The sequence below is a fragment of the Ictidomys tridecemlineatus genome, chromosome 10 (assembly GCF_052094955.1).
Source record: "Ictidomys tridecemlineatus isolate mIctTri1 chromosome 10, mIctTri1.hap1, whole genome shotgun sequence".
In the NCBI taxonomy this organism is placed as follows: Eukaryota; Metazoa; Chordata; class Mammalia; order Rodentia; family Sciuridae; genus Ictidomys; species Ictidomys tridecemlineatus.
This window is the reverse complement of record NC_135486.1, coordinates 79,232,118-79,251,733: the sequence shown is the minus strand read 5'-3', so window position 1 is coordinate 79,251,733 and position 19,616 is coordinate 79,232,118. Positions and strand designations below refer to the sequence as shown.

General features: G+C 35.8%; 1 protein-coding gene across 11 annotated transcripts in view; it reads right to left on the bottom strand.

Moving 5' to 3' along the window:
- Positions 1 to 19,616, bottom strand: part of Arhgap21 (Rho GTPase activating protein 21) — a 137,140-nt gene that overhangs the window by 95,958 nt on the left and 21,566 nt on the right. For 5 of the 11 annotated variants that reach the window (XM_078023301.1, XM_078023302.1, XM_078023308.1 and 2 more), the window contains exon 1: positions 13,400 to 13,498. The exons of the other annotated variants lie outside the window; for them this stretch is intronic. In XM_078023301.1, coding sequence (XP_077879427.1) covers positions 13,400 to 13,483 — 84 coding nt within the window. In that variant the 5' untranslated portion in view covers positions 13,484 to 13,498. Of the gene's footprint in view, positions 1 to 13,399; positions 13,499 to 19,616 lie in introns of those variants that run through there. 11 annotated transcript variants of the gene reach the window in all.

Sequence of the window (19,616 nt, the reverse complement as noted above, 5' to 3'; positions counted from 1 at the left end):
ATAGCCAAGTAGGAATGACGCATGGCATTTTTGGTTGAAAGGTGATGCCAGCAAGCCATTGAGATGATAATGGCTTATGTTAAGATGAGCATTCAATTGGAGATTAGATCCCTGCTGTCCCCCTCGGCCTGCTACTTTGGAGCTCTCTCTCAGGACTCCCAGAGAGTTCCCATTGGTTGGGGAAGTGCGGTAGGAGGGAATTCCGGAGGAGGGTTTTCCTGTTGGTGTAGTGTGTCCCAGGAGAAGGCCTCCTGCATGGCATTCGCGGGAGTTTTGGAAATAAAGTTTGTTCCTGCTTGAGTGGCTCCTGATTTTGTGCCCAGACAGACTGCGGCATTCTACAACCACTTTATAGACCAGTGTCTTGTGAAAAACTATAATTACATTAGGATAAATTCCTAAAAACAGAGTTTCTGGCTCCAATTGTTACTTTTTGTCTAGTTTTAGATACATAATTTCAAAGTGCTGTCCATAAATGAAGAACAAAATCATAAACCCAAGGACAGCATAAGACTGTTATAACCATATTCCAGTTAAAACAAGGTTATTTTGATTTTTTTTCAAGTGATAAAATGAAAATGCTTCTTAGTTTTAATTTTTGTTTCCTTCATTATTAGTAAGGCTAAACATCTTTATATGTAACATCCTATTCCTAGGGTCCTTTAATATAAACAACATGGAAAATATACAGTCTTCAGGTTCTTTAAAATAAAACAATAAAGTAGAAGGTACCACTGGAATTCAGAACAGTTCCTATGTAAAATTAATGAATGGGGATTGACAAGAATGTCTCAACAACAATCCCCCACCCCTAACAACAATCCCTGGGGACTGGGAAGGAAGCTAAAAATATAAAATATCCTAGAGGTTTATCATTCAAGGTAGTGGATAGACTCCAGGTCTCGGAGAAGAGATAGCAAGTCTCCGACAGGATGAAGATATAACTATCTTACAATCTGATTAGTCTGAGCACTGAGATGTTCCCTAACTTTGTGTGGAAACATCAAGTGGATTCAGCATTGAGATGTTTTAAGTCCAACAACTGCAAATGACATAAAGCTAAGAGTATCCTATAGTTCCCTGTAGGGAAGACAGGCCTTGAGAAAAGTCGAGGCTACCTTAAGCCAATTTCTAATGTGGTAATGCATAGTTCCTTAATATCCCTTTCAAGTACACACTTGTCTCAAGGTTGTACTCAATTATGTTCTCTTTCAAATCCCAGCTAAGTAAAAAATTCCAAATGCAAAAAGTATTCATTTTATAATCATGAAAAGTCATAATATCAAAAAAAAATATTTTAGACACATTTCAGGGACATTGTTGGAGCTTAATATTTAAAGGAATCTTGATACAAATCTTTTGGAAAGCATTATTTTTAAAATTTCATAATTTATGTCCTATAAATTCAACTGCCTTTTAATGTAATAATTTATTTCCAGAAACTGCAAGTAAAAAAATGAATCAGTTTAACAGATATTTTTACATATTAAAAAATGCTCCAATTAAAAGAGTAATGACCCAACAATATTAGTAAAGCAAAGATTGGGCAATTAGAAACTTCAAAAACCATTTCCAAGGTAAAACTGTTACAATTTTTAGATAACTATAAATACAAAAAAAGTTGAATATTATGCAAGGACTATCTTAAAGTATTATAAAGTATGCACAACACAAAAAATACAAATCCAATATATTATAAATTTTACTAGAAATTTATAAGCTAGAAATATGAAATGTCAGTCATTCCAATTCTGACTAAATGCAAAACCAATATATAGTGATCATCTGTAGAGGAGAAATAATTACTATAAGGGGAATGGCAGAGGCTTTCCAAGGCGCTGTTAATGTTCTGAATTTTTATGTAGACAATGATTACCCTGATGTTTTCACTCTTTAAAATTCATGAGCTAGGATTGTGGCTCAGCGATAGAGCACTCGCCTAGCACAGGTGGGACCTGGGTTCAATCCTCAGCACCATATAAAAATAAAGGCATTATGTTGTATCCATCTACACCTTAAAATAAATATAAAAAATAAAATAAATAAAAAATTCACCAGCCTGTGTATTTATAATTTATAAATGTTGTGCGTTGGTATATTTCTATTTAAACACACAGGAAACCAAACATGAACCTGATTGTCATACTAAAAACTCCACAATAGGCTTCCTAATACACTGGAAGGTATAGCCAAACCCTTTTCATATTTAGGTCAAACTCACTGGCCCCCATGAGCACATTTATTACCTTCCCCCTGTTCACAGGCCCCTGCCACATAATTCTCAAAGTTTACCACACCAACCTAATTCCATTTTAGGAATTTTACTTTATAATCCCCCCTAAATGAAATGCAGGTGTTTAAACGGCCTTTCTTCCTTAATTCACCCAGGATTGTGTGAAATACTATACATTTATTTATTATGCATTTATTCATTTGTTATCTGGGCACCTACCAAGCCCTAATTAAAAGCTAGGATCCTCAAGAGCGAGGGCTTTGTTTTGTTGATGCCAGAAAAATAACACAAAGCAGGTATGTAAAAAGCAGTATTGAGGGATGGGGTCTTGGCTCAGTGGTAGAGCACTCGCCTCATATGTGTGAGGCACTGGGTTCAATTCTCAGCACCACATATAAATTAATTAATTAATTAATTAAAGGTTCATCAACAACTAAAAAAATTTTTTTAAATAAAAAGCAGTATTGAATAGAAAATGAATTTAATAAAGAAACTATTTATGTAATTATATATTTCTGTGTTCATTTGTTTAATATCTCCCTCCCTCACTAGATTATAATCCTCAAAATGGCAGACAGATATGCTCACCATTCTATAGTCCATACTTCCCTAGCTTAGCAACTAGGCCCAACCCAAATGGTGAAAAAATATTTGTATAATAAATAGTATACATCAATTCACCGCTGAAACATCTTTTTTTCCTCCTAAGCTCAAAACAAGTATGTGTTGTTAACATCCAAGTTATGATCTCAATGTTGGGATTACTTCGAGAATTAAGTTCTTGTACTCTCCAAGCCCTAGAAAGTATCATTTCCCTTACCCTCACAACATTACACTTAGACTCAGAATGAACAAATTTAGCAAAATATTTTATCTGATCACTGTTATTAACTATAAGCTCAACATAAATCCCCTTCCATCTTATACACAAAAATGTTAACATAGCACATGTGGTTGCTCTCCTTAGAACACAGGAAGCTTAATGTCTTGCGGTTTGGATTTTAAGAATGTTCCCACCATTTTCTAATTGATAAAAGTAGCTTATTTTGCCTAACTTCTGTGTGAAAACAATGTAATTTATGCTGGACCCTGCTTTCCTCCAGAGACTCTACAATTTGCGTGTGTGCTAAGCAGAAGATACCTCTGTGATCAGTCCTCAGTTAAAAATCTTTTCTTGAATAAGCTTCACTGTTATACAATGCTTCACGCTATTATACTTATTTGTTGCTGGGAGGAATTAAATACATCCTGTGTGCCTCCACTGGGAAAGGACTTGTGTGTGGTTTCCTCTTAACTTTGTCCCATCTGCTTTTTCCTTTTGCTGATTTTGCATTGTGTCTTTCACTGTAATAAATCATAGCTTAGCACTACTGTATGCTGAATCTGGTAAGCCTTCTGGCAAATCAATGAACCAAAGCTTATTTGGGGAGATTCCCAACACATCTCTCAATTCTAAAATGTATTGTAATCAATCACAACTATAGAAAAACAAAAGAAGAAAGGGAACTATGATTCTTGCCTTCTGGTATTCATGCCTATGTGCAATCCCCTCCCCCAGAATGTGGGCTGGACCTAGTGACTTACTTATAAGAATGAAATTCTATAAAAGTGATGAGATGCCACTTTCAAGGTTATATTCCAAAACACTGTGACTTTTGTCTTGCTCACATTCTCTATCTGGTTATTCTCCCTTGTTTCTTCTTATGAAACAAGCTGCCCTGTTGTAGGCTGCCCTCAGGAGAGGACAGTGGCAAAAAATTAAGAGGGTCTCCACCCAACAGCCAGTTTAAAAACAGAGACCCTCGGCTCAACAGTCTCAGAGGATCTCAATCCTACCATCAACTAGATGAGTGAGCCTGGATTTCTGACCCAGAGAGAAACTGAGATAATAAATGTTAATGTTTTAGTCACTTAGCTTGAGAGTTAATCTGTTACTCAGCAACATATAACTAACATACTCTGCCACATAAAACAACCTTAAGTCAAGATAATATCTATTATGCAACAGCTTCCAGATGTTGGACATCAGACAACAGATGACAGAGATCCCTGAAAATACTGGCTAACTGTCCTAGCTTACTGTTCCAAAAGTTCAAGCCCTTGCTTCAGGGAAAGGCAAACCAAGCAGAGAAGCCTGAGTTCCCAGAGAATAAAGAGTTCCAGAGACAGAGAGACAGACAGACAGACAAGACAAAGACACAGAGAGAGCGCAGAAGCAAGGGGAGCATTGGGAACAGGCAGGGGATCCACACCAGCAAGCCTATGTAAAAACTGCCTAAAAGGAAAGAATCACTGAAAAAATGAGAAGGACCAATCCTTAAACTCACTTAGGGCCAGGAATAGTGCCTACTCCCACCATGAGAATGGGAAACCCTCATTAATTCATGGGGCATCAGGTAATAATGAGGCAAAATTAGCCTGAAGTTGATCTGGTCCCACCTAAAAAGGCTTAAAAATAAGACCAAACAAACAAAAAAAAAGGAAAGGGATTCTATCCCAAAAGAACCTAGCTAATATACACAGGTATATGAGAGAGTATGCCCTAGGGTGGTTCTGAGGATAGTAGAACAAGGGAACAAAATATAAAACTAGGCTAGGCACAGTGATACACAGCTAAAGGAGGCAGATTGGAGGCCTGCCTGGGAGACTTAGCAAGATCCTATCTCAAAATAAAATTTAAAAAAGGAAAGAGCTGGGGGCATAGTTTAAAAGTAGAAGGTTCAATCCCTAATTCCCAGTAATTACAAAAAAAAAAAAAAAGGCAAAAGAAAGAAAGAAAAAAAAAGATAGACTATAAAGCTGAGTTAAGGTTAAGATGAGACACCCTAACATGTCACAGGATTCAATACAGGCAAGGGTTTGATGGAAGCTCAAAAATACTACTGCAATGACTCTAAGAAACCTGAAAAACTAAGATTCCATATTAATCCATTATGTCCCATCATCCTATATATAAAACACCTATAAAATTTTTAATTGAGCAATTTTATAGGTGTCCTACAAATTTTTTTAAAAGGTTTCATAGGTGTGGAATATATAGGACAACAGAGCACAATGGATTAAATAGATGGCAGAACTGCTAAGGCAGAGTATGGTGGAAGGGATTTAAAGACTCAAAGAGGGGCTGGGGATGTGGCTCAAGCGGTAGCGCGCTCGCATGGCATGCATGCGGCCCGGGTTCGATCCTCAGCACACATACAAAGATGTTGTGTCTGCCAAATACTAAAAAATAAATATTAAAATTCTCTCTCTCTCTCTCTCTCTCTAAAAAAAGAAAAAAAAAAAGACTCAAAGAATTGGACATGCTAGAGAAGGTCTGTATATTTGACCCCCAAATCAACCAGTTAACAATGATCCTCCAGAGCGGTAAGAGGACACTCTATTTACCAAGGCAGCACTGGGTCCTCTGAGATTGTCAGTGTTGACTGTCCTTTTCATGCCAATGCTGAGAGTGGAAAGCACTGCTACTGACAGAGCCTTCTTAAGGAGCAATGAGGATGTGAGGATTACAGAACAGCACAGGTCAAGCAGCAGCATTTACTCTTCAGAGACAAGTTGAAATTCAGGAATGAATATCAAAATCAGAATGACTCCCAGGGGTCTGAAGCTAGGTAATAAAACATACTGTTTCTAAGGGCAACCCATCATTATTAGTTCTCATCTGCCTGGAGGGAAATGTCCCAGGGGAGGCAAATCACAAACTGTGCAGAGAAGCAGGGTAGTTGGAAGTTATTAGCTACTGAGAGATGTGTGAAAGGTCTTGTACAGGGGATTGTGGTAAAGGGTCAAAGATGAGGTTTGGAATATGGAAAATAAAGACATTCTTTCCAGCAAAAGAAAAGTGAGACCAGGCTTCCACTTTCTTGCTTTCCTTAGCTTTTTTTTTTTTTAATATTTATTTTTTAGTTACAGTTGTCAATACCTTTACTTTATTTATTTATTTTTATGTGGTGCTGAGGATCAAACCCAGGGCCTCGCATGCGCTAGGGGCAAGCACTCTACCACTGAGCCACACACCCCCTACTTTTTGACTAAACCACACTCTCTTGTTTTCCTACGCTATTTTTTCTTCTTCCTGTTCTTATCATTCCCTTTCAGTTAGCATCTTTTGATAATCCCTAGCTTTACACTGGTCATCACTTTGATGTATGTGTTAGTCCCTAATTTAAAGCCTAATAGGTTGAGCCCTATCTTCTTCTAAGAAGTGGTACAGAGAGTAAAAGTTATCACATTTAGGGGAAAGCATTCTAAGCCGTTTTGCTGATAAAACAAGTAAATTATATAGGTCCTACATTTGTTTATGTTTCTATACCATTGAAAAATCAGGCATGCCACTTTTTTTTGATATTTGTTTTAGTTGTAGGTGGACACAATGACTTTTTTTTATTTTTATGTGGTGCCGAGGATGGAACCCAGTGCTACATGCATGCTAGGCAAGCACTCTACCACTGAACAACAACCCCAGCCCATGCATGCCACTTTTTAACACACCTACTATGAAGTTGTATGAAGTGAAGAATTCTCCCATTCATCCTCTGAACTGAAAGTCACTAAGAATGGTATCTCTATGTAAGCAATCATGACTAACTTTGTGCAAGATCCAGTTAAAATTTCATGCCCTATGCCATAGCATACTATATATAGTATATATATATATATATATACTATATATAGTGTGTGTTTATGTGTGTGTTATAGTGTGTGTGTGTGTGTGTGTGTGTGTGTGTGTGTGTGTGTGTGTGTGTGGCCTGCTTTCGTAAGAATCACTTTTTGTTAGAATTGGAATTAAGCCTAGAAATCATCTAATCAGTTTATACATTAAAGGAAAAAAAAAAAACACCCTAAAATCCAGACACTTAAGATTCGGTCAGAATCAATCAACTAAGTAGTGGCAAAACAGGAAATATATAGGTGTATTTACTCTTAGCCCAGGACTCTTTCCACCAAACTTTGTGACTTCTTAAGCAAACTGTTTTTCCCAAAGTTGGGAAGAAGGTAACATTCAAAAGTTAATGTTTTTAAGTGCCTTTCTCCTTGCAGTAAAGTTCAATTCTCTGCAAGAAATCCAGACGGGTCTGCCATTCCATTCATCAACACACCATTTAGACTGTCTCCTTGAAATCTACTTTTTTTTCCCCCTCAGAGATTTCCACTTCTGTCTTCCTTATTCATTTAAACCTGACTTCAGCCATCAATCAGAGTTTTCAGGCAAAATGCATAGGCCAAATACAAACAACAAAGGTGGCTAGTGGGTCCTCAACATTATAGATGCAGAGACAGCTAGCCACTTTAATATGAACTAGATAAGCAAACTGCTTAGAATTCAATAGTAACTACATTTCAGCTCAAAAGCAATTATGCATATTATTAAATGTCATTAATGACACATTTTTAAAACTTTAACACTGAATTTTTTGCTCAATGTTTATATTACTTATATCATGCTCAACAATTCAATATGTTTATGCATATATATTAGCAATGCTAAGGTTTCAGTAACAGAAGCTGCTAAGCAAGTAACTTATTAACAAATTAACATTACAAAAGGCACCTAAAACTTAGTTATTACTAATCATTCCATAATTACTAATTTCCCTTTGTTTTCCCACTTTTCTTTGACTACTCTTTAACCTTTTCTCTTTTACAATAAAAGAGAAAACCTTCTGTCTTTTGCATATGTCTATTATTCCACCATATCTTTCCCTTGTTCCTACTCTTATCCCTTTCAGTCTACTGTTCACTACCACTCTCTAAATTGGCCAACAGTGGGGGTGAGGATACATAATTTATATAAACATATAATTAATTACATATTTACAAAGATAATTTTTTAATATTTACTCATTTCTAACATAGCTTTAGAACTACTAGTTTTAAAAGCTGATGACTAAAATACTATAGTAAGTATAAAGACAGTACAGTATGGGCTTTAAGAGCTGGACTCTGAAGTTCAAATAGCTGGGTCAGCATCCTGTTCTGCAACTTCTGAGATGTGTGACTTGGGCAAATTACTTAGCCCACTTCATCAGTCTCCTCTTATGTAGAACCAGAATGTGCCAATAAAATCATCTCCACATAATTATCATAAAACACTAAAGGAGGTTATCAGTACTCTCTAAATGTGACCTACTTTGAATATCTCACAAAATATTGAACTAAAGCTCCTTGGGGCCTTTTTCAATGTCTTAGAGACTTAGCATGATGGGGTCAATTGTAGGTATTTTCTCCTCCTATGCTGAAGGCCAGTATTTCTGACAGCAGTAATTCTAAAGCTTTTTGTTAATAATTCCCAAGTATCACTGGTGAAATACGCAAGTGGTCTGGTTGGTTTTCTCCTAACAATGATGAATAGACCTTTAATTCTTACGTACCCACTGTCACCTGAAAACCTTACCTGTGGAAAATTGTCTTTGTTAATACTGTATTCACCACCAGCAAGTTTTTCCCATGCTGCTTCCAGCTGATATCACCTACCTATCTCCTGTCCACAGAGAAAGGAAGAGTGTACACAAGGAGCTCAGAAGAGAGGACTACAGAATCACATCCATGAAGCTACCCAAAAGCCATCCTGGAGATCAAGTTAAGGGAAAAGCTCAAAACCCTCAGGGTCCTCAGCCTGAAGTCATTTTAGGCTCCTAACTGATTAAAATAACAATAATTAAATACTCTCTCCTTTGATAATGAAATATTGTAAAACATCAAAAGTTGAGATCTTTTTCTATGTGTTCAAGTATTCTGGATTAAGTTGAGCTCTTCTCTAGTTATTGGGAAAAAGAGAAAGAGATAGAATAGGAGGAGGAAAATTTGGCCACTTAAAAAAGATTTTCTGTAAATATAATTTTGTAAATAATATGGTAAGTGATAAAAACATAATACTTTTATACTTACCTTAATTTTTAAATTAAAATTATAATGTAAAGTAATATTTAAACAAGAAGTAAACTTAAGTATCTCCTTTAATTTTTTTTTAAATAGAAAATAAGAACCTTTAAAACTCTTTCCATTTTTGAAGGCCAAGCTTTAATATGCAGCACAATCAACTGTGGATCTGGTTAAAATGCAGTTGTGATTGTGAAAGTCTGGGGTGGGACCTGAAAGTCTGCATGTCTTAGAGGCTCCCAGGTATGCACGGAATGCTGTTCCCCAGATCACACTAAGAATAGCAAGAAAAAAAGTTTCCCTAAATGTCAAAAGACCTACTCCCAACTTCCTAACTTTTGAATTTAATGCCTCCTTCCACTGGTATTAGAAGCAAGAGCATTTTAACAGCTCTCAGTAACAAACTGAATCCAAGGATAAAACTCTCTCTTAACAATAAAGAAAGAAGGGAAAAAAATAAAGAGTTTGTAGAAGGAAACTCATCATTATTATGATCATAAGAACAACAAAGTATATGAAGAAGCTCTTTCAATTTTCCATATGGTTTCCCTACAAAAGAAAAGCAAAAAATGAACTTATACAGAATGACCATTTCTGTTAAATAAAAAAATTTCCAATCATTTTACTACCTTCTTTAAAAGAAAGAAAATGATGGTACAGTTATTTTTCCATTTTTAACATTTTAAAACAAACTTGAACAAAACTCTTCTCTGAAAAGGGGACATGTGAATAAAAAACATAAGAAAGTGAGGAAGCATGCCAATCCAAGATCTGGGAGGACAGTGTTTCAAGAGGGAAAGTGCAAAGGCCCTGAGACTGCAACAAAGAGGCCAGTGTGTTGAAGAATGAGTAGGGGAAACATAAGTGTCCACAAGGTAAGGGAGATAAGGAAGGAAGGCCCTTGGCTTTTATGCAAGTGATACTGGCAGTCTTTCCGGGGGCTCTGAGTAGAACACCTTGCTCTGATGTTTAAAGGATAACACTGGCTGCTAAACTGAAAACAGACTTTAGGCTGTTACATATAGAAATATACACAAAGAATGGTAACGCAATGGCCCCTAGTATTCCTTATGAGTTCTTTTTACATATGGCTACTATACATACATAGAAACAACTGTCATTTGCATCTGAAAGAAAACCAAGAACTGATGTGATGGGATACATCACACATATGAAATACTGATGCTCAACTTCTCATATCTAACTCCACTCCCAACTTTAAACCACTAGCTCTAAATATTGGTAAGAACATTTGAAATTTCTCAGAACCACATAAAAATAAATAAATAAAATTAATGTAATGTGTACAACTACAACTAAAAAAATAAAAAATTAAAAAATTTTATCACTCTGACCCAGTAATTTCATTTGAGACAATATCCAGTGAAAATAATCATAAACAGGAAACAAATTTCACCACAAAAATATCACCACTTTATAAAAGCAAAACTAGACAATTTAAATATCCAACAACTATGTGATTAAAATATGAAAATCTTCTCAATTATGTAACCAATAAAAATGATTGCCTCAAAACTGGAAAAATGTTCATAATATGATTTTTATATTTGTAAAATACAAACACAAAAACTAGAAAATATAAAAGTACCAAGAAAAAACTAGAAATATACACATTGAAATATTAACAGGAGTCATATTTGAAAGACTAAATTATGTAAACCAATTTTAATTTATATTTTCCAATGTTTACAAGTGATCAAGCATTTTATTTACAATTTTAACATTATTTTTATTTCCAATATACATCTCATATAACATCACCTCTCTACATACTATATCAATCTAATATGCTAATAATAACTTGTAAGCATATACCAAGCACCTAGTGTGCCAGACACTGCTAAATGCTGACTCCTGGCTATCTCACTTTAATCTTCACAGTAATCCCTAATGGCAATACTATGAGAGATGAGGAAGCAATGCTCCAGTCACACAGCCATCACAAAGCCAGGGTCATCTTTGGGCCCTGAATTTAGTTCTTGGGCACTAAAATGTGCACTCAACTATAGCACTATCCTGCCTCCCTACAACAATGTAATAAGTAAGGTAACCTTGATCAGAGTCCTCAGCATACCATACTGATCAGCATTCTCAGTATGGTAGCACTCTCATACTTCCCTTATCATTTCATGTATTTCCTTCAGTCTGCCTCCCTCTTTCCTCATCTACCTTTTTATTTACTCCTTTTCCTTCTCTCCCATACTTCATCCCTACCTATACCATCAGCTTTTAACTAGTAGCATTCTTGGGCATTGATTAGTTTCACTGGTGAAACTCAAAGGAATCAACTGCTATTATAAGTCTTATTATAAATCGGAAATTATACACTGGAAGCCTAAACCACGCCTGGATACCAGATGTGTTTTGCTTTAGGGCCTACTATTTTGAATTAGTCTTCATTTAAAAATTAAGACAAGTTCACATAAAAACCCAAAATTTTATATATATATATATATACACAACAGAGGTGAAACCCGACTTTTCTCCTAAAGATTAATCTCCCATTATCTGCAGTCCCTACCAGCCCCTAATCTCTGACAACTGACTTTTTTCAAGTTTCTTTACTCTTTTATGATCCCCAATATCTCCAATATCCTCTCCAATATCTAGTCCCAAAGGTACTGAATTTATGAGCCTCACCAAATAATTTTAAGTAGTGACACAAAAGTCCTGGGACATACTGTCACATGATATTTTTACTTTCTGCTAAGTTCTGCAAATTCTTCTGAAAGATGCTAAGAGCTAATGTCAGATCTAAACCACAAGGAAGGCAGCAATAGCAATCATGGCAAAACCCCAAGCAAAGGCATATCCCAAAGCACTTGCTATTAGCTGGCTCACTGGATCAATTCATCTCTTGGATCCACTGAAACTCATATATTCCTTTAGCATTAGCCAGAATGAGGAAGGGTTTAGCAGAAAGTTTTCTCATGAGGAGACTAATGAGTTTAGTAATAGCTGCAAAGCAGTTACAAAACATACAAAAATTTTGTAGTTGTTGTTTCGGCTCTGTTGGAATTCTGATATATGCATTTTAAATAGTAAGATTAACTGCAGTATCTACCTTTCTTATTGTCTTAGTAGCTATTCAAAAATCCATAGTTTTACGGTAATGTAAATCCATTAGAGAGAAGACTATATAAAGTGCACTAGAGGATCAATCTTACACTGGAAGAAATATAGACCCAATGATCTTCTCCATCTCTAATTTCCCCAGGCTCAACTATGAAACTTATTTTTAACAATTCCAGAACAGAAAGAATAAGACATACAGAAAAATTTTAGAGAGCCAAAGGTCCACTTAGAACTAATTTCAAGTCTCATATACTAAGAAGTTTGTCATGGCTATGGAAGAACTGACAATGGGGGAAGAAACAAAGTGGGTTCATATGTTTCATTTATCATTCATTACTTTGAATAACATTTTAAAATTAAGTTTTTATTATAAATTTCAAAAATACAATGTTTTTAATAAGGAAGATAATGGCCACAAAATGGTTAATAACCCATGAAGAAACTAATTCATAATTTTAAAATATTCAATATTGAGTGGAACAAAAGCTATCATCCATGTTTCTTTGTATTATGTAAGAAAGGCCATTATTCTAAATATGTACAATATTATTTATGATTTACAAAGGCAGTCTGCACCTGATAACAACATTGAAGAGAAATATGGGTTTTGCTCCTTAGAGAAGAACACTCAAAAGCAGATAACTATTGTAAAAAAAACCAGCAAATTTTCTCCATTGCAAAGTAAGTATTTTCTCAAAAGCCTGGCTAATAACAGAAAAAGTTCAAAAAAGAACTTCAGTTTGATCCCATTGTGAAAGAAATCAAGAACCATTTTTTCATTATAAATGAAAAGCCAGATAAAAAACAAGACATTCCAAAATCTTGCCTACCGTCTTATAAACAAAATATTAAACACCTCCAAAGATATTAACATTTTTGCAATTGTATTAATAAATACTTTATTATTTGCTAGTTTTATTATTTAAGTAATTTATTCTAACTCCCTTCCCCCACAACTTAACACTCTACAAATAGTCTCATCTGTGCTACTTCAGTTAATTCTTTTAGAGTAATTCAGATCATTAGATTTATATTATGGCATGTTAAGGAAGCATTCCAACAAAAAGTAGTAGCTTAAAAGGTTACATTTGTACTGTTAAAAGAAGAATGCTTTCTTAGCATTTTCACTTTGCTCTATACATTATAGCAGTTTTAAATTCAAAAGCAAAATTACATATTTATTAAACAAACCTGACCACTCCATGCACAATACAGATTGCACAATAAACTCCAATTATGGTTGATCATGCAGTCTAGAAGCCTGAATTGGGCCATGACTGCCTATAGTGCAGTCTTCCTCTCTTCTCTGACTCAGCTTTTGTCAGCACAGCAGCCTGCCACCAGAGCTCTGCAGTGATGTGATCTGCACATAGGCTCTTTCCCCTCCCTTTCCTGTCTAAGCCACTACAGCTAACTGGCAGAACTACATCATCTTCCCAATCACTGGTATACTTAAATTATTTACATTATGAAGAAAAGCCTTTCTCATAAGTCTTACCCAAGAATTAAAACTATTTAGTTTTTAGAAAATTGTCACTTTTTCTTCTTTTTAGGTATCACAGGCTAGCATTTATTTATTCAATGAAAACACAACTTGGAAAAGTGACATAATCAATCATGCAAACTATGTTCCACAACAAAAAATTCCTACACAAGTCTGTGGCACCATCAACAACCCTTACTCTGACTCAATCCAAGAGTACCAAAGAATACTCAGTCCTTTCTTAATCTCTCAATAGCATCTTGCATTGCTAACAGCTCCTTTAATGTTCCTCGTCCTGAATACCATATTATCACTCTCTTTTTTGTCTTATTTCTTTAATTCCTTTGTCTTCTTTGCAAGAGGCAGTGTAGAACCTAGTAAGACTCCACTGCCTCAATAACTACTTACTGCATGTTAGACAAGGAGCTAATGACCTTACCTTTGAACTTCAAATCATTCATTCATAAAATAGGAATAGTAACATTGCCCTCATGGAAGTTTTTTGTTGTTGTATGAAATAAAATAACATCTATAACATGCTTAAGACAGTTATCTAACAGACACCTGATAAGTTATTTTTATCAATATTCTTAAGACTGCTCACCTTATCTAAATTAGAATTCTCTTCTTGGCCCACTTTCTCCTTTCTTATACTATACCTAGATGAGGTCATCCTCCAGAATTGATTTTAACTAAGAATTACTTCCAAACCTCTTTTCAGTGCTTCCCATTATCCCAAGATCCAAATTTGTATGACTGAGCTCTTGCTAATCACACACACCTAAACACCTTACGTTACATGTCCAAAACCAAACTCATTATCCTCCCTCTCACAACCTCACCTACCACTGTAATCCCCTAATTTGCATGATGACAGCACAACTCATCCCCTTGGTCACCAAAACAGAGAAACTAGAGTCTTCCCAGACTCTCTCTTCCTTTCTTATTATATCCAGTTACCAAATCCTGTCACTTATCCTAAAATACACACTGAACTATCACTTTTCTATTCTTCTACCATGACCTGAATTCAGATCTCCATCAACTTTCCCTAGACTATTAGAGGGGTCTCTAGTTGGTCTCCCAAACATCCCATCTCACTCCTTTCTGGAATCTTTCCTATCCGGCATTTATATATAAATTTACACTTGATCTTAGCCAAAAGGCTGAAAAGCAATGTATATATAAATTTAAACCTAAAACTAATCGTCTGACTACCTTGCCTAAATCCGTTTCCTTGCTCCTTTCTGCCTACACCCTACACAGCAGGGCTTCTCCAAGTACATTCCCACTAGTTCCATAGGATGTAGAATATGAATTAGAATTAGATGAAAAAGGTCAGCAGTGGCCAAATGACTTTGAACAAATTCAGGTTAAACATAAGAGAAATAAAATTGCAAGGCTGATCAAAGAATAAATATGAAAATCAAATTCAAGGTCTTCAAAATCTGAAAACCGAGGTTTCCTAAAAAAAATAATAATAATAATTTCTAACTAGCTCTTCTTGAAATCACCTGTCCCTTCATTGGTGGCATCCCCTGAGATTCTGACCTTGACTTCCTCCCATCCTCATCTTCCTCAATAAGCCAAAATTATAATTATGATAGATGTTGGCCAACTTGACCTTGCCTAATAAACAAAAATTCTTGATTCCCTCTGTATGAGTTCTGTCTGATCACAAGGCCAGCTAACTCTTACATGTGGGAAGACACTCTAGCCACTCATTTCTGCTCCCATCAAGTGACAGTCAAGTTTAACACAAGTCAGTTGTATTTAAGCACAAAGCTCCTTTTTTGTCCATTTTGTGTTACTATAATTATAGAAGATAATGGAAACTGATGAAATGTGAACAAAAATGAGAGTTGTTCTTTCTATAAAAATTAACTTAAATATTTTGGAAAGATTCAATAAAGGCTGTTATTCTCTTCTATATTTTTCCCTTTCCCTGGTTTCATCCTTTTTTGTCTCCAATGAGAGAAATTCTCCCAGAGTATAGCTACATTCAACTGTAGCATATTCCAAAACTAAGTCTGTTCTTTCTGCCAGGACATTCTTCTCTTTTTACCCTGCTACCTCGTTCTGGAACTGCTTGAACACCATATTCCCAGAAAACTTTCTCTGTGCCCTACACTTGATGAGCTCTTTTTATTGTATGTTTTCATAGCTCCACGCACATCTAAAATCTTATTCTTCACATTCTAAGTACTTATTCCATTGTTTGCACTGCCTATTATCCATGTATACCCATGAAGGCAGGAACTAGACCACATCTGTATTTCTTTACTGTTGTATCCTCACTTAAAAGGTACACAACAAATACTTGTTGGATAAGTTAATAAATGTGGGAGGACAATTCTAAATATAATAGAAATCTTTGGCCCTGAAAGTATCAAACATGAATCAGTTTTAGAACAATTTTTATCTTGGGAACAAAGAGGTCATTATACTAGTTGTAGGCAAAACACAAGTTGCTTCCCTCCTTAAATTACTGCACAATATAGCAGTTACAGCAGATGAGATTGCAGCAAAATCCCTAACTACCTATGCTGACACTATATCATCCCCACCCTAAGATTCTTAAAAAATCTGGGGGTGGGGAGGGAAGGATTCCAGGCATCTGATTTTCACCAGTTCTCAGGTAATTCTGGTAAACCTTACTACATAAGATTCAGTAAACAAAACTTCATATCAAAACAAAACAAAAACAAAATCTCAAGGCCTAATGAGATCAATATTTTACAAATCATTCCTAAACACACAGTATGATTTTTTTTAATTGGTTGCTCAAAACATTACAAAGCTCGTGATATATCATCTTTCATACATTTGACTCAATTGGGTTATGAACTCCCATTTTTACCCCAAATACAAATTGCAGAATCACATCGGTTACACACTCATTTTTACATAATGGCATATTAGTGACTGTTGTATTCTGCTACCTTTCCTATCCCCTACTATTCCCCCTCCCCTCCCCTCCCATCTTCCCCCTCTACCTCCTCTGCTGTTATTCAATTCTCTCCCTTGTTTCCCTCCCCCTTTCTCCTCACAACCTCTTATATGTAATTTTGTTGACATTGAGGGTGTCCTACCATTTCCATATGCTTTCCCTTCTCTCCCCCGACTCGTCTTTGTTTAATGTTAATCTTTTCCTCATGCTCTTTCTCCCTGTTCTGTTCTTAGCTGCTCTCTTTATATCAAAGAAGACATTTGGCATTTGTTTTTTAAGGATTGGCTAGCTTCGCTTAGCATAATCTGCTCTAATGCCATCCATTTCCCTGCAAATTCTATGATTTTGTCGTTTTATAGTGCTGCGTAATACTCCATTGTGTATAGATGCCACTTTTTTTAATCCATTCATCTATTGAAGGGCATCTAGGTTGGTTCCACGGTCTAGCTATTGTGAATTGTGCCGCTATGATCCTTGATGTGGCAGTATCCCTATAGTACGCTCTTTTAAGATCCTCAGGGAATAGTCCGAGAAGGGCGATAGCTGGGTCAAATGGTGGATCCATTCCCAGCTTTCCCAGGAATCTCCATAGTGCTTTCCAAATTGGCCTCACCAATTTGCAGCCCCACCAGCAGTGTACAAGTGTACCCTTTTCCCCACATCCTCGATAACACTTATTGTTGTTTGACTTCATAATGGCTGCCAATCTTACTGGAGTGAAATGGTATCTTAGGGTGGTTTTGATTTGCATTTCTCTGACTGCTAGAGATGGTGAGCATTTTTTCATGTACTTGTTGATTGATTCTATGTCCTCCTCTGTGAAGTGTCTGTTCAGGTCCTTGGCCCATTTGTTGATTGAGTTATTTGTTATCTTATTGTTTAATTTTTTGAGTTCTTTGTATATTCTGGATATTAGGGCTCTATCTGAAGTGTGAGGGGTAAAAATTTGTTCCCAGGATGTAGGCTCTCTATTTACCTCTCTTATTGTTTCTCTTGCTGAGAAAAAACTTTTTAGTTTAAGTAAGCCCCATTTGTTTATTCTTGTTATTAACTCTTGGGCTATGGGTGTCCTATTAAGGAATTTGGAGCCCAACCCCACAGTATGTAGATCGGAGCCAACTTTTTCTTCTATCAGACGCAGTGTCTCTGATTTGATATCTAGCTCCTTGATCCATTTTGAGTTAACTTTTGTGCATGGTGAGAGAAAAGGATTCAGTTTCATTTTGTTGCATATGGATTTCCAGTTTTCCCAGCACCATTTGTTGAAGATGCTATCCTTCCTCCATTGCATGTTTTTAGCCCCTTTATCAAATATAAAAAAGTTGTAATTTTGTGGATTGGTTTCTGTGTCCTCTATTCTGTACCATTGGTCCACCTGCTTGTTTTGGTACCAGTACCACGCTGTTTTTGTTACTATTGCTTTGTAGTACAGTTTGAACTCACAGTATGATTTTTATACTTTCATGGTTCCCATGGGAACCATCTCCACCTGAAAAATCCTTTAGAAAACTCATGAAGGAAAAATTGAAATGATTATCCAACTCTTCCTTATTTAAAAGTGATTGGAAATCTCCCCTAAATTCTCTCCTCCCCAGAAAAAAAGAAAATGTAGACAGTAAGCCAAAAAAATAAAATATCACATGGGCAATATTAACAGCAAAACTTAAGTTGACAGGCTGGGGGTATAGCTCAGTTGGTAGAGTGCTTGCCTCGCATGCACAAGGCCCTTGGGTTCAATCCCCAGGACCACAAAAAATAAATAAATAAATAAGTTGAAAAGGTATGCCAATGAACCTCAAAATAAAAGTGAGGACAGACAAGCCACTAATAATAACAAATTCTACACAACATCAGGATCTGCAGAGAAAAAGTCAAAGGGAAACAGCAGGGCATGTGACTGAACAGACCGCCCATAATGCATCATCCCTAAAAAAAGATACATCCACCTGGAACCAAAGAATGGACCTTATTTAGGAAAAGAGTCTTGTAGATATAATTAAGGTAAGGATCTTGAGATCATCCTGAATTACCCAGATGGGATAATGACGTGTGACCTTAAAAGAAAAAGGCAGAGGAAGACTGAACATCAGGTGAAGAAGGCCACATGAAGACAAAGGTAGAGACTAGAGTTATGCTGCCACAGACTAAGGAATACTTGGAGCTACCAGAAGTGTGAGCAAATATGATTTTTGTTGTTTTAGGCCAACAAGTTTATGTAATTTATCATGGCAGGCCCAAACAGCCAAGAGGTACTCATTGGAAAGAACAACGGCCAATATGAGAGAAACAACTAAAACTAGGATAAGTTTTACCCACTCGACACGAGGTGTATAAATACGAATCTATGGTCATGTCTGAATGAGACAGAGTTAGTTAGAAAATCCAAACTCAAGACTACAAAATGGAGAAGCAAATCTCCTTCCCAAGAAAAAGCTGCATATTTGAGGAGATACTACTAGAAACAAAACTCAAATTGAGTAGTACAAGTTAAAAGACATTAAAAAAAAAAAGATATGAAAGAACATAATTATTTTGCAATTGCACAAACTCAAAAATGAGCTGATGGAACTCAGGAAAGAAATCAGAAGAAATTAATTCAGAAATAAAAACTAAGCTAGAAGAGATATAGGAGAATGTAACAAATACTTAAGATAGACAAGGAGAGTTTCAGTATGTGTACAAGAGAATCCCTTAAGAAGAAAACCAAACAGCCAAGCAGAAAACAGATCAGATACTAAAATGTATATTGAAGGGAACTAAGGATACCCGAAACTATGAACTCAAAATGATCATCATGAAGATATAATCTAGCAAAATTGCAAAGCTTGAAAGACCAAAAAATAAATAAATAAATCCTTTATGTATCTAAGCAGAAACACCAAGTGATTTATCATGGAAATAAAAATTAGACGACCAGACTGTTAACAGCAAAAAGTTTTTTTAAAACAACAAAATGCAGCATCATACTGAAGACA